At 48.7% G+C, this 15,550-nt stretch overlaps 1 protein-coding gene across 1 annotated transcript; it reads left to right on the top strand.

Annotated features, from left to right (window-relative positions):
* Window positions 1-4,002: 4,002 nt before the first annotated feature.
* Window positions 4,003-13,455, top strand: TMEM82 (transmembrane protein 82). Its single transcript, XM_081923153.1, has 6 exons — window positions 4,003-4,255; window positions 4,334-4,406; window positions 5,842-6,016; window positions 7,582-7,990; window positions 11,174-11,361; window positions 12,351-13,455. Exons 1-6 carry the CDS (start codon window positions 4,162-4,164, stop codon window positions 12,450-12,452), a joined length of 1,041 nt encoding a protein of 346 aa, XP_081779279.1. The 5' UTR covers window positions 4,003-4,161; the 3' UTR covers window positions 12,453-13,455.
* The last annotated feature ends 2,095 nt before the right edge of the window (window positions 13,456-15,550 follow it).

Below are 15,550 nucleotides of genomic sequence, written 5' to 3'. Positions count from 1 at the left end.
TGCATATGTCTGCCTAGAGAAGGGCTGTTAAAGCACATCGAGCCAAAATTATGTTCATACTAAATAGCAGGACGTGGGTGGTGCTGTGGTCTAAACCCCTCTTGGGCTTGCTGATCAGAAGGTTGGCGGTTCGAATCCCCACGACAGGGTGAGCTCCCATTGCTCTGTCCCATCTTCTGCCAACCTAGCAGTTCGAAAGCACACCAATGCAAGTAGATAAATAGGTACCACTGCGATGGGAAGGTAAACGACGTTAGCGTGCGCTCTGGTTTCTGTCACAGTGTCCCGTTGCACCAGAAGTGGTTTAGTCCTGCTGGCCACATGACCCAGAAAGCTGTCTGTGGACAAACGCGGCTCCCTTGGCCTGAAGCGAGATGAGCGCCGCACCCCATAGTCACCTTTGTCCAGGAATCCTTTTTTAATATACTAAATGCTGCCATAAAGACTGTCAACTTTCAGCAGTAGAAAAGGTAAAGGTAAAGGACCCCTGACAGTTAAGTCCAGTCGCAGATGACTCTGGGGTTGTGGCGCTCATCTCGCTTTATTGGCCGAGGGAGCCGGCGTACAGCTTCCGGGTCATGTGTCCAGGATGACTAAGCCGCTTCTGGCGCAACAGAACACCGAAACCAGAGTGCAGGAAAACACTGTTTACCTTCCTGCTGGAGCGGTACCTATTTATCTACTTGCACTTTTGGTCGTGCTTTCGAACTGCTATGTTGGCAGGAGCTGGGACTGAGCAATGGGAGATCACCCCGTCGCAGGGATTCGAACCTCCGACCATCTGATTGGCAAGCCTAAGAGGCTCAGTGGTTTAGACCACAGCGCCACCCTGTGCAGTAGAGGGAAAGCCCAAAACAATTTTATCTTTTCTTTTATGTTATGTAATTAAAACTATCAGTGCATAATATAGGACTGTGATACTCCGCAAATATTAAAAAGTAAGGAAGACTACTTCACAAAAGCCGAAGGCAGGGTAGGTTAAAATGTACCAAGGATGGAGCTGGATTTCCCTCTACTTGATTGGGTCTTGCACTCCACCCTAGAGCCACTGTCAAAGCCACTCTCATTCCGATTCCCCTCTCTTCCCCATCAGCCCCCAGGGCCAACTTACTGCAGCCCATAAGTTTCCGCAACATTCTTAAGAGAAAATGTGATGAGGAAGGGAGCAAAAATCTCAGATGCAGCACCACATTTGGACTCCCCTGGCACAAACACACTGCCTTTTTAGCAGACACACACACACAGCTTTTCCCTCCCTGGTGCCTTCGCTGACTATTACACAATTGTATCTTTTATCACTTGGTATTGATTGGCTCTAATTGCTCTGTGCGATTTTCATTTTGTGGTCCGGCTTATGAGCAGAAGCTCTTCCGAAAGCTTTTTAGCCGAGGCTTGCACCAAGGGCTATGATGCCTGGCACATAATAATGACTGTTGCAGGCAAAGTACCTCTAATTGCTTTTAAAGAAGCACTCTAGGTTCCATTTTCATTCAGGCAGGAGGGTCAAAGCATATTCTAGCTGAGAATAGGTTGCCGGACTCAACGGATCTAGCAGATGCTTCCATTTTTTAACATGGCAGAAGGAGCTGCTTTGTCACCTGCAGAGGGCCTTGACTTCATGACTGAAGTCCTAAGTGATTAACAAGATATCCCCAAACCTCAATTATTATTTATTACATTTATATATCACCTTCCCACCTGCCCAGTGAGCTCTAGCTGGTGTACATGATTAGCACCCTTTGCACCCACTGTAGGTGGTTTGTGGGAGCAGAAGGGAGAACCTGAGTCCCTAGGACCAGAAATTGGGATGAGGGCTCAGGATGCAAAGGCCAAATGGAAGTTAGCTCAAAGGTCTGCCCAGCAGACTTGCATGCTTCCATGGGGGTCTTCTGGCACCAGAACTGACCCTGCTGCCTTTGTACTTGTGCAGTGGCGTAGCGTGGGTTGTCAGCACCCGGGGCAAGGCAAGTAATTTGTGCCCCCTAACCCATGGATTTGCGCCCCCTAACCCATGGATTTGCGCCCCTAACCCTAACCCCCAGATGTTGCGCCTGGTGCGGCCGGCCCCCCCTCCTTGCAAAACATTTTGACAGAAAGCTTGTCAAGGAGGGTTTGCATGGCAGTACGTACAGTAGTACCTCGGGTTACATACGCTTCAGGTTACAGACTCCGCTGACCCAGAAATAGTACCTCGGGTTAAGAACTTTGCTTCAGGATGAGAACAGAAATCGTGCTCCGCCGGCGCAGCGGCAGTGAGAGGCCCCATTAGCTAAAGTGGTGCTTCAGGTTAAGAACAGTTTCAGGTTAAAAACGGACCTCTGGAACAAATTAAATACTTAACCCAAGGTACCACTGTCCTGGCAGTGTCCCTTGATTTCAGTGGAGATAAACTCAAACTCAGGAGCAACTGTGCACTTGGGGAAGACCCCCTCTTAGCAGGAACCACCTCAGGATCAGAAAAAAAGGAGCCTCACCCCTCCACAGCTCACCTGAGATGGGACTTTCGAGACAGTATAAAAATTCAAGATACAAACTTCCCCTGACTTCCTTGGTTACGGTCTTTACATATACTGAGTACTATAGGAGTCAACTCGTAGTGGCTGAGGTCCCGTCCGACAAACCCCCCAAAATATTTGAGGGCTCCTCCTAAGCTCGTTGGCATTGCCATTCAAATGTGCATGTGCCACATCATGTGATCAGTTATGTGGAGTAGGGCTTACCTGAAAACCCTCAATATTTTATTCAACTTGGCACCCCTGCTGAGTACAAAAATAAATATTTGTTACACAAAGGGGAGTGGTTTCTCTTTATCTGACAGAAGCTTAATAAGAGAAAAACTACCAGACTTTTAGAAGACATCTGAAGGCAGCCCTGTTTAGGGATGCTTTTAATGTTTAACAGGCTATTGTATCTTAATATTTTGTTGGAAGCTGCCCAGAGTGGCTGGGGAAACCCAGCCAGATGGGTGGAGTATAAATCTATTATTATTATTATTATTATTATTATTATTATTATTATTATTATTATTATTACTAGTACCACAGTTGGAACCGTGCTGATTTACAAGGCATCCTGCTGCTTTGATTGACAGGTCTTTGTTATATTTTGCTTCACCATTGTGCAAAGGGAAGTGGGCTAGACGAGTGAGCTTTGGCACCTGGGGTTTGTTTCTGGCATGCGGTGTGTCCAAGCAAGGGCTCGTGTTCGTCCAGATACATTTATCTGCATGCATTTGTTATGTGTGCTATGCTGTCTGTCGGAGTATGCATAAAAACCCACGTATCACAAGTAAAACAAATGCAGCTCTGAAGTGCTGTGACCTAAAAGTAGTCTGTTGAGAAGAAAAATGGATTCTGGGGCTCAGGCCCGCATGAGAGTCCTCCTCCTCCATTTAAAGTTACTCACCAGTGATGCGAGGGAAAAGCACTCTGCATATGCTCAGCAGCACTTCCCTACATGATCTCCTTTTTGGCACCTGTTTTTGTAAAGAAGGGGCTTCTCAGAAGAGGCTCAAGGGAGGCAGGCAGAGAGGACAACACCTGCAAGAACATTTTGCAGCTGGTGTGATGTTGAACGTGTTCAATCTTGAATTGAAAAGATATAAGGATGTTAACAGACTAAGTGAAGTTTATAAGAATTATGATTTGGAAAGCCGTTAAAAGGATATGCATGGAAATTCAACCAAGGGGAAGCGAGGAAGTCACTTAACAATGTTAATAAGTGTCATTTTAATAAGGTTATGATTTATCTTTGTATGTTTGTTTGTTTGTTTTTGTTTATAATTTTGTGAAAAGTAATAAAAAAAATTTGAAAGAAAAGAAGAAGAACATTTTGCAGTTGGGCTGGAGCTGAAAAACCTCCTTGCCTGAAGTGTTTCCCTTTGCTTTCATTGTGGGGAGCTGCTGCTGCTACTACTACTACTACTACTGGCGCAGGAAATGATTTTCCTGCTTCTCCCCAAGCAGAAATGGTTGTGCAAGGGCTCTGGCTGAGTGGCCTCCTCCCCAGGAGGGGCAAAGAGGCAGCAATGATTTACCAGAGCATCAGCAACACAAGGACAAGGTCCCTGGGCTCTCGCCAGCCCTCCAACAGCAGACCTTTGAGCCTGCAGCCGGGAAGAGGAAGGCCAGACCCACCCTCCCCCTGCCCCACGGCACCACCATGCTTTCCAGCCTCTACTCCTACCTGGTCTCCTGGCTGCCCGCCTTCCCCAGCCTGGCCTGGGGCTCCGATCTGGTGGACTCCGTCTTGCAGGGTGAGCTTCTCCTCCTCCCGGGGGGGCCTTCCTCACCCACTGAGCCCTACCCCTGTTCTGACCTTTGCTTCCTTTCAGGGCTGGTGGGCGCCTGTGCCGTCTCCATCCTGGGCAGCCTGATGAAGATTTACATCTACATCAACTGTTTGAAGTGAGTGTTTGTTAGGCAGCAGAGCAGAGATTTCTAAACAGAGAGCCGCTTCCTCAATCTGTCCTTGCAGGCGGCCCTGGGGTGGCTATTAACCCCTGCAGGGCTCTGATAAGGTGCTGACTAGGTGGTGGAAGGTAGGAGCCATAAAGACCAGCAAGCCGATCTGCCTAGTGTCACGTTTGCCTCCTGAAACCGGATGCTTTGATGGCTGTCTGTCTGCAGAAAGAATCTCAGACACTCCTATTAATTCAATAGGGATAAGCCCAGATTTTCTGCTCCTGCAAAGTTGATTGTCTCTGGTCTTGCCTTTGAGGAACCTCCTTTTAAGATCTGGTTCATGTGAGCTTCCACCAATGCCATGCTTTGGAGTCCCAGGGATCCCTGGGAGTTAAATATTGGTGTGGCAGCATCTTATCTCCAGGGCAGGGCGCAAGCATAGCCCCACCTGGGCAGTGCCCAGCTGACTTCTTTGTACGCTGGCTGGCAAGATGCCTTTTGTATTGGTGAGAAAAAGATTGCCAGGCAAAGATGCCTTCCTTGGCATTTCCTTCATCTTTTCAGCTATGGAAAACAAAGCAGATGAGCACAGGCAATGGAAAACGATATTCAGCAGTGTATCAACTATTTTTCAGAGGATGAGGTTGTCCTTAAGCCGTGATTCTTTGTATGAGGACAGGGACATTGCAAACACATCCCTATGGATTTGGGGACGGTTTCGGTCAGGGCTGAACCGGGAGCTTAAATAGGAGCAGGTTTCATTTGATCTCGGTGACCAAACTCAACTTGGGAAATGTGAAATGATCACAGAGGACCTGAACACGCCCCAAGATTGATACAGGGAAAGGCAGCCAGGGAGGTTGTGTTTGCCAGCGAACAAACCTTTGTGTGTTTCCAAGGGTCTTTTCAGAGCCAAGCCCCAAGAAGACCCTTTTCAGGCTCCAGAAACAGTACAGAAGAGGAGCACCCCCTCTGGTTCTCCTGGAGTAGAATCATAGAATGGAATCATAGAATCATAGAGTTGGAAGAGACCACAAGGGCCATCGAGTCCAACCCCCTGCCAAGCAGGAAACACCATCAGAGCACTCCTGACATATGGTTGTCAAGCCTCTGCTTAAAGACCTCCAAAGAAGGAGACTCCACCACACTCCTTGTGGTGTGTTCGACAGCAAATTCCACTGTCGAACAGATCTTACTGTCAGGAAGTTCTTCCTAATGTTTAGGTGGAAGTAAATTCAGAGGATATCAGGTTCCTGCCAACTTTGGAGACCTGGTGGTGGGAGAAACTCTCTGGGCTCTCCCGGAAGTACTCAGATGGGACTCAGCAAAGGGAAGGTGTGTTTACTCTAGCTAGTCCCTGTAGCTTCCTGAGTTTGAGCTCTCAGTCCTGAGCGGAGAAATTGCCTTTCCCTTCTTGAGACCCTCATTTCTGCCCCAGCGACCCCGACCGGCAGAAGGAGAAGGAGATCATCCGCAACCAGTGGCCGCTGCTGGACCAGCTGCATCTCCTGGTGCTGACCGGGACCTTCACGGTGGTCGGCTATCGTGTGGCTGCCTTGGTGGTGCTAGAGTTCTCCCTTCGGGCCATCTCCACCGTCCTCTCCCTTGACAAGGTGAGCGACTCTTTCTTTCCCTTTTCCCAGTATATCTGAAGGAGCGTCTCCACCCCCATTGTTCTACCCAGACACTGAGGTCCAGCACCGAGAGCCTTCTGGCGGTTCCCTCACTGCGAGAAGCCATGTTACAGGGAACCAGGCAGAGGGCCTTCTCGGTAGTGGCACCCGCCCTGTGGAACGCCCTCCCACCAGATGTCAAAGAGAACAACAACCAGCAAACTTTTAGAAGACATCTGAAGGCAGCCCTGTTTAGGGAAGCTTTTAATGTTTGATGTATTACAGTGTTTTAATATTTTTTTGGAAGCCGCCCAGAGTGGCTGGGGAAGCCCAGCCAGATGGGCAGGGTATAAATAATAAATTATTATTATATTATTATCATTATTATTATATTTCTTCATGTGCGGGCTGAGGTGGGACCACATGCCTGAGTGGAGTCAAAGTCACCAGGAGCCCTGCGATAGAAGGAAGCGAATTCCTGCGACAGTCGAGATTTATCCTGCCATTTGGATGGAGGGATTTTTATTTATTTATTCACTGCATTTACATCCCAGCTTTTCTTCCAAGGGGTTCAAAGCGCTGTACGCGGTGGTTCTCATTCCCCATTTTGTCCCCACAACATCCGTGTGAGGTAGGTTAGGCTGAGGCAGTGACTGGTCCCCAACGTCCCCCAGTGAGCTTCATGGCCGGGTGGGGATTTGAACTCTGATCTCCCTGGTCCTAGTCCGACACACTAACCATTATTATTTATTTCTTGAATTTATATGCCGCCCTATACATGGAAGTCACAGGGTGGTTGACAGAACAGAATCTAAATCTAAAATCAAAATATATTTAATCAAAATAAACACCCCCCCATACACTGCCACCGTCCATATCAATTAATATATGAATGTATGGGAGTACAGTCGTACCTTGGAATCTGTTCTGGAAGACTGTTCGACTTCCAAACCAAATACAGTGGTACCTCAGGTCACATACGCTTCAGGTTACAGACGCTTCAGCCTACAAACTCCGCCAACCCAGAAATAGTACCTCGGGTTAAGAACTTTGCTTCAGGATGAGAACAGAAATCATGCTGCAGCGGCGTGCTAGCAGCAGGAGGCCCCATTAGCTAAAGTGGTGCTTCAGGTTAAGAACAGTTTCAGGTTAAGAACGGACCTCCGGAATGAATTAAGTACTTAACCTGAGGTACCACTGTAGCTATTTCTGATTGGTTGCAGGAAGCTCCTGCAGCCAATCAGAAGCTGTGGAAGCCCTATCGGACATTTGGGTTCCAAAAGAACGTCCGCAAACCGGAACAGTCACTTCCAGGTCTGCGGCATTCAGGAGCCAAAAAGTCCAAGTTCCAGGGCGTTCAGGATCCAAGGTACGACTGTATATTACATTGCAGTTTTGTGTATTGTTTCTTTCTCTCTCTTTCTTACACACACATTTATTCTCCCCCCTTACTTTCTCTCTCCCCCCCTTTGTAGCACTCTATTTCTTTATAATTGAAATTATTTCTATATAAAAAAAATAATATACGCTGCTACCATCTCTCAATTTCCACTGGGATCCTGCAGGGGGCGCACAGCAGCCAGCTCTACCTCTTCTGCCAGTACTCCCTGGGCTGCGGCATCTCCTGCAGTCTCAGTTACCTCCAGGAGGGGGCGCCCCACCGCACCTGGAACCTGCTCCTCAGCGTCGGCCTGGCAGGACTCTTAACTTACTATGTCTGGCGCCTGACGCGCCACATCTTCACCATGTACGAGCTCCACTGCAAGGAGCGCTACTGCGGAGCCTGCCTCTTCCTCCTGACCACCTGGCACGGCATCCCTCGCCTCCTCTGCAACGCCCTCAAGGTCACCTTCGTGGTGGCCGACCTGGCGGCGGTGGCCCTGATCAACCGGGACTTCCTCACCACCTCAGAGGCCATCCGCTTCTGGACCCCGCTCACCATCTGCTACACGCTGCTTGTCATCTATATGCAAGGTGAGCTCCTCCTCCCCTCGTGGGCCTCTGGCTCAGTGGGCAAGATCTTTGGGAGGTTGCTAGGTGTGGGCGGCCGTTGGCCTTTGGCTTCCTTCCCCAGCAGCAAGCAAGCAGCACCCTCCTGCAGAATGGTCCACTTCTGGCACCTTCCCTTCCTGGAGCGGTTGGAATGTTTGCGAACGTTCCGTGGCATCACAGGCCATCAGAATAATGTCTGGTAAGGGGGAAAGTCGCCAGGTGCAACTCCTGGCATTTCTAGCTAGGGGGATCTTAAATACAAAGATCCATTAAATACAAAGATCCCTTGTAGATCCGTTCCATCAACGGTGTCTCTGAAAATTTTTACACATCACTTGGGAAGGCAGGCAAACTAATGTTAGTGCATTGGAAGAAGCAAAGATCACCAGTGTCAAAGCAATGATTCTTCAACATCAACATCGTTGGACTGGTCATGTTGTGCGGATGTCTGATTATCGTCTTCCAAAGCAACTACTCTATTCCCAACTTAAAAATGGAAAGTGTCATGCTGTTGGTCAACAAAAGGGGTTTAAAGACTGTCTCAAGGCAAATCTTAAAAAAGTAGGATAAACACCGACAACTGGGAAACACCGGCCTGCGAGCGCTCCAGTTGGAGAACAGCCTTTTCCAAAGGTGTCATGGGCTTTGAAGACACTCAAACTCAGGATGAAAGGGAGAAATGTGCTAAGAAGAAGACACACTTGGCATACCCTCATCGTGATCAACTCCTGCCCGGAAACATATATCCCCACTGTGGAAGGATGTGTGGATCCAGAATTGGCCTCCACAGCCAGTGTGGTGTAGTGGTTAAGAGCGGTAGTCTCATAATCTGGTGAACCGGGTTCGATTCCCTGCTCCTCCACATGCAGCTGCTGGGTGACCTTGGGCCAGTCACACTTCTCTGAAGTCTCTCAGCCCCACTCACCTCACAGAGTCTTTGTTGTGGGGGAGGAAGGGAAAGGAGAATGTTAACCGCTTTGAGACTCCTTAAAGGGAGTGAAAGGCGGGATATCAAATCCAAACTCTTCTTCTTCTTCTTCTTCTTCTTCTTCTTCTGGACTCATTGTTAAAACTGTGTTTACGGAAGACAGTCTTACTTGACTACGAGGGATCACCAAAGAAAGAAGAAATGCAAATATGTGTACAAGGCACACACAGAGAGACACACCCTGCCAGAGACCTTGAGGACCTGCTGCCAATTACAAGAGAAAGGCGGAGAAAGCATCTGATGGTCTGGTCTAAGGCAGCTTCCTCTGCTCTTAACTGTGGAGGCCCCAAATAAAGAGCACACAGCAGAGCACACACTTGCCGTGTAGGAGACCCCGGGTTCAGCCCTCCTCAAAAGGACATGAGGCTGGCAAAATAGTATCAACTTGGTACAAGGCCTTTTCCTATGTTGACATGATAGTTCAGTTTCTTGTCTTTTTTAGAAGAGAGAATTGGACTGGTTCTGCTGATGATACAATCGTGGAATTGTAGAGTTGGGTCCTCTAGTCACAACACCCTGCAATTCAGGAAATGTTTGCTCCATGTGGAGCTTGAACCAGAAACCCTGAGATTAAGAGACTGTTCTCACTGAGCTATCCCTACAGCAGGGATGGTGGCCTGTGGCCTTCCGGATGATGTTGTTGTGACTCCAGCTCCCAGCTCTGGCCCTGACTCTTGCCCATGCTGGCTGCTGGGACCCGGAGTCCTGCAAGGTCTAGATGGCAGCACAGGTTCTCTGTCCCTTAACTAGACCATCACTTGCTTTTACTGCTCCAGATGCCTCCATCACTACTCTGTATCCTTTTAATGCAGGGATGGGAGAGCCTGTGGGCCTCCAGATGTTACTGGACTCCTCCAGCTCCCATTATCATCCCGGACTACTGGCTATGCTGGAGTTGGGAGACCAGTATCACTTGGTGTCCAGAAGCTACCAAGTGAGCCCAGGTTGACCACAGGGCAGGGACACACAGGAGGCACGGAATGCAATTAGCTTTTATTAACGCAGCAGCAATGACAAACCTAGACAGCATCTTAAAAAGCAGAGACATCACCTTGCCAACAAAGGTCCATATAGTTAAAGCTATGGTTTTCCCAGTAGTGATGTACGGAAGTGAGAGCTGGACCATAAAGAAGGCTGATCGCCGAAGAATTGATGCTTTTGAATTATGGTGCTGGAGGAGACTCTTGAGAGTCCCATGGACTGCAAGAAGAACAAACCTATCCATTCTGAAGGAAATCAGCCCTGAGTGCTCACTGGAAGGACAGATCCTGAAGCTGAGGCTCCAATACTTTGGCCACCTGGAAAAGATCCTGATGTTGGGAAAGATGGAGGGCACAAGGAGAAGGGGATGACAGAGGACGAGATGGTGGGACAGTGTTCTCGAAGCTACCAGCATGAGTTTGACCAGACTGCGGGAGGCAGTGGAAGACAGGAGTGCCTGGCGTGCTCTGGTCCATGCGGTCACGAAGAGTCGGACACGACTAAATGACGAAACAACAACACCTTAATCCAGCTGAGAAGTTGCTGAAACTGACCACTAGCCCTTCACATTCCCCTCTAGCCTCTCACTCTGGATCCCTCCCAAGCAGATGAAGGCTGCGTCAAAGGGGAGTGCTCATCCTCTGGGCTTGTCTGACCCAACGCTCAGCAGCGTGCAGGATTCTCATCGATTGGGGTATCAGAGGGGGAAGCGACCCAGCAGGACCGAGACTGCCCTGCTGCTGGGAGCAAGGGCAACCTCTGACTGCTCTCTTTCTGAGTCTGTGCTCACACTGTGACACTCGGCCTCAGATCCTGTCCTGGAAGGTGCCTCCTCCTCCTGGCTCCCCTGGATCACTCAAACTCCCTGCTTCTAGCACCTCCCAGCTCGTCCCTTCCCCAGACTGCTCTTCCGTGTCCCACCACCAGGACCCAGGATCTAAGTCGTCATCTTCTGCATCTTCCCGGGGGTCTCTTGGGCGGGGGGCTCCCACTGCTCTTCCTCATCCAGCCAGTCCTTGACACTTGGAGGACCACAGTTGTTCCCCATCCCTGCCTTCTCATTTGCAGAGTGTATCCAGTGTGAGTCTTTCTTAGGTTCATTAATTTAAACAAGTCTCCTCTGAATAGTACTGGCATTGTATATAAGTTGACCAGCAGAAACCTAACCATTTTATCTTTCCTTTGTCCAATGGCAGAAGAGCAACGGCAGAACCCCACAGAGCAGATGGCCTACCAGACGGTCTTTGTCAGAATGGGGGGCCTCTTGATCCTGCTGATGACCGTTGGCCGGTGGATGGACATTGTGAACGTCCTCGTTTCACTGGTGGGGGAGATCTGGTGCCTGATGCGGGCGGGAATTATACTGGATATCTGCAGGAAGCAGGTGAGGAGGAGCAAGAGAGTGTTGGCGCCATCTGGAAGGTATTCCAAGATGGCAGTGGGAAGGGAGAGGAACAGTGGGCTTTGTTGGGGTGGGAAGTCTGAGGGACCTCAGTGGAGGCTGCCACCACCTTGGGGGGAGACAATATTTAAAAACCTATTAAAAAAACCATATTTGGAAACAGTCACACTGAATCATACCAGAGGTCCACCATTTTGTCACATGGAGGTCTGGAAAGCTCTCAGTTTGAGGAAGATGGTGAAAGCCAATCCCTGGGGTTTCTCTCCAACATCTGCTCCTGTCTCTAAACTCGGAGGACACATTTCCTGCTCTCCTGGCATATAGCCTGCCCCATGCTTCCCCAACCTAGTGCCCCTCCAGATGTTTCAGACCCAGGCAGAGAAGGGAGCCACAATGCAAAGCATCTCATGGCCACCAGAGCGTTAGGAGAGACGGGATTATATATACTCAATGAATGTGTCTAATCTGCTTCAAAAGGCCACGTCCTGTGATCATGAGCTCCACAAGTTTAACAGCTATTTCATGAAAGAAATGCTCCTCTTTGCCTGTCACAAATCTCCTCCTAATCATAGAATCATAGAATTGTAGAGCTGGAAGGGACCCTGAGAGTCATCTAGTCCAACTGCCTGAAATGCAGGAATCTCAACTAAAGCATCCATGGCAGATGGACAGATGGCCGTCCAACCTCTGCTTAAAACCACCAATGAAGGAGAGCCTTCCATCTTCCAAGGGAGTCCATTCCACTGTCCAACAGCTATAACTGCCAGAAAACTATTCCCATGTTTACTCAGAATTTCCTTTCTTGTAACTTGAAGCCATTGGTTTGGGTTCTCACCCCCAGAGCACGAGAAAACAAGAAATCTTCCTTGTGACAGCCCTTGAGATATTTGAAGATGGCTAAACGATGTCATTGATTTGCTTTCTAGAACCTAATATTTCTGTTTTTTCTTTTGTTTGTTGTGGCACTTCAGGATTATTCTCAAAGGTTCGCGCCCTCAGCTTCTGCCTCCCGAAAGCCCTCGAGACACTACAAAGACCCTTCAAAATCCCACTCTGCAATGGCAACATCCTGAAACACAGAGCGGGCTTTGGAGGAGGTTGATATGAGCCAGTGACTGCAGGTCCAAGGTGGGGAAATCCTAGGGGCTGGATTTCATCCCAATGCTTGATTTCATCCCAATCCACTGTACTGTGGACTCTCTGGGCCCCGCATTGGATGTGGGATAGATATTTCATGCCTGTCACTTTACTAAATGGTGACTTATTTATTTCTGTGCTAGTTGTTGCCTTGCCCAACTGCATTTCCCCACCCCATTAATTGCAACCCCCCTACTCCCCAATTTAAGCTATCTCCTCTCTTGAACAAACAGCCAACCCTTTTTAAAGTCAGCCTGCTATGGGAATGCCACCAAAATAACACACACTAACCACACAGGGGCTGGTAGGTGGACAGATTGCACCAAGGGATTATGTGCTTCATGTATGTGTGTTGCAGGGGTGCTGAAAATGCCCCCCTTTGTCTTAAATAAACACTAAAGTACTCTGCTGATAGCTAAGGAAGGAGCTGGTGTGCCTAGGGAGCAAAGGCTTCTGGCAAAAACTGGAATAAAGCGGACTTCTATTTTGAGTTTGACCAAACTGCAGGAGGCAGTGGAAGACAGAAGTGCCTGTCATGCTCTGGTCCATCGGGTCATGAAGAGTCGGACACGACTAAACGACTAAACAACAACAAATATTTATGTGAAACTCTGGAGTCTTTTTCATGCTCTCTGCACGCCCCACATTCCTAAATAAGGTTGTCCCCCCCCCCCCAGCCCTTTTTCTCATCCGTCATTCCTCCTGCATCTTCCTATGTGTGTCGTTTCAATTGTTTGCTGAAGACCCACCTCTTTCCCTGGCCTTTGACACCTCAGCTCAATAGATCAATAGATGTGTGTGTTCAGGATCCACCCTATTCGCATGACAGTAGTAATTTGTTTTAAACTGTTTTTAAATTCCTGTAACCTGACCTGGATCCTGACAGTGAGCAGCAGGTAGGAAATTGAGATGATGAGAATAATAAACCATTAACAATGATATAGCATTCATGCATCAAAAATGAGTCTTGGAGCAGCTGAAAAACTATGGGATTATATTATGGAAATAAGATTTTTGTAGATCAGAGTCCAATGTGCGAAATGTTGCCTGTGGTTGGAGTTGCTTTGTTGTTGAGTGGTTTGGGGGGTTTTTTTGGCATTTAATTTCCCTCTCCTCAGAGTTTACTGTCTCCTTCTCCACACTCAGACACTACTGAATAGACCCAGGTACTATGATTGGAGGCGCACACTTTCTGTATCTGCTTATTCCATAATACATTTGGTAGCCGACAAGACTCTTTGTTACTTATGAAGGGGCTACCTTGCAAGGGCGGTTATCCAACCAGAAATTGGCATGGAGTGTCACCCGTCTCCCTACCAGCAGAGATTCAGCCGAGGCCACCTCGCTTCTGGAATACATTTTTGCACCAGCGGGGCCTGTTATTGTTTAATCATGGATTCTTCAGCCACCTGGGTGATTATCTGTATTATTGTGGGTTTTTTTAAAGCTGAATTGTCTGGGAAAATCCGGACATATGGCAGCCCATGTCAGAAGTGTAGATTTTGGTGAATTTCCGCTCAACAACTTTTGTGTCCGGATTTTCACTTATAACACGGTGGTATACAAAAGTAATTTTATCAATAAAAAAGTAGAACATAGTCATTGTGGCTAGTGGCTACTGAGAGCCTTTATCCCCAGTGCATTTGTCTAACTCTTCTTGACTAGCCACCCAAGGACTTCCTTAATCAGGGGTCAGCAAACTTTTTCAGTAGGGGGCCAGTTCACGTCCCTCAGACCTTGTGGGGGGCTGGACTATATTTGGGGGGGGTAATGAACGAATTCCTATGCCCGACAAATAACCCAGAGATGCATTTTAAATAAAAGCACACATTCTACTCATGTAAAAACACGCTGATTCCCGGACCATCTGCGGGCTGGATTTAGAAGGTGATTGGGCCAGATCCAGCCCCCGGGCCTTAGTTTGCCTACCCATGTCCTTAACTCTTACCCATTGAAATTTGGGGGTGGGGGTCTTTAGTGTGCTTAACTAACTTATAGCTGCACTTTGTGCTACAAATGCCTTGCTGTTCAGGAAGCTATGGGGGGGGGGATTGTACGTTATCAGGAGTGTGGGAAAAGCTGGCCGGGCAGAGCCAGATCCATGGCTGTGTTGTTGCAGACGGATTAAACCACAAAGTGATTTAATCCTCGTGTGTGCAAACACCCTCTACTTACCCAGAAGCCTCTTTGCAAACTGGGGTTTGATCAATCCTTCCTTCCTTCTCTGCCTCGAGCCTAATCTTGCATGCCCTTCCTTTATATTCTTAGTGCTGTGCTCCACACCCTTCCCTTCCCTTCCCTTTGCCTCCAGCCCTTGTAATCATGGGGATACACGATTATGTGTAGAGAGGGAGGCCTCCCACACTTGCACTTCCTGTCTGCCTGTCTGGTTGGCGAAAAGCAAGGCTTATATGGGAATCCTCAATGGCTCTCCCACCTCCTCCCCACGCCAGCTCAAGCTGACTCAAGGCTTCACCACTGCAACTCAAATGAGCTGTCAAATGCTGACACAGCTCAGCTGCTTCCGCAAGAGTGCTGGACAAAAGAAAGGAAACCACTGCAGACCAGGAAATAAAAACATTCAGCCCCACTCCAGAAAATGATTGAAGGAGACACAGAGGAGGAGAGGGCGGTGGTCCTGCTTATCCTTGCAGCCTAAATCTCACTGAATTTGTCTCCGAAATGTGGCAAATGGAGACCTCCAAAAGGTTGCCAGGCACGGTGGCTGAATGTCCACTCCTGGGTGATTCCCATTGCTGGGGATCACAAGTGGGGAGGGGCTGTTGTCAGTGGTGTAGTGTGGGGGGTGCAGGGGGTGCAGGGGGGGCGGCCGCACCGGGCACAACATCTGGGGGTTAGGGTTGTTGTTGTTGTTTAGTTGTTTAGTCGTGTCCGACTCTTCGTGACCCCATGGACCAGAGCACGCCAGGCACTTCTGTCCTCCACTGCCTCCCGCAGTTTGGTCAAACTCATGCTGGTAACCTCGAAAACACTATCCAACCATCTACGAACCTTTGTTGGCAAGGTGATGTCT

The sequence above is a fragment of the Podarcis melisellensis genome (assembly GCF_964234715.1).
Source record: "Podarcis melisellensis genome assembly, chromosome: 8".
NCBI lineage: Eukaryota > Metazoa > Chordata > Lepidosauria > Squamata > Lacertidae > Podarcis > Podarcis melisellensis.
This window is presented reverse-complemented; position numbering and strand designations above follow the sequence as displayed.

Coding starts and splice junctions, on each gene's coding strand:
- TMEM82 (XM_081923153.1), top strand. CDS start 4,162: ATGCTTTCCAGCCTCTACTCCTACCTGGTCTCCTGGCTGCCCGCCTTC. Junction 4,407..5,841: donor ATCTACATCAACTGTTTGAA/GTGAGTGTTTGT, acceptor TTTCTGCCCCAG/CGACCCCGACCGGCAGAAGG. Junction 7,991..11,173: donor GCTTGTCATCTATATGCAAG/GTGAGCTCCTCC, acceptor GTCCAATGGCAG/AAGAGCAACGGCAGAACCCC.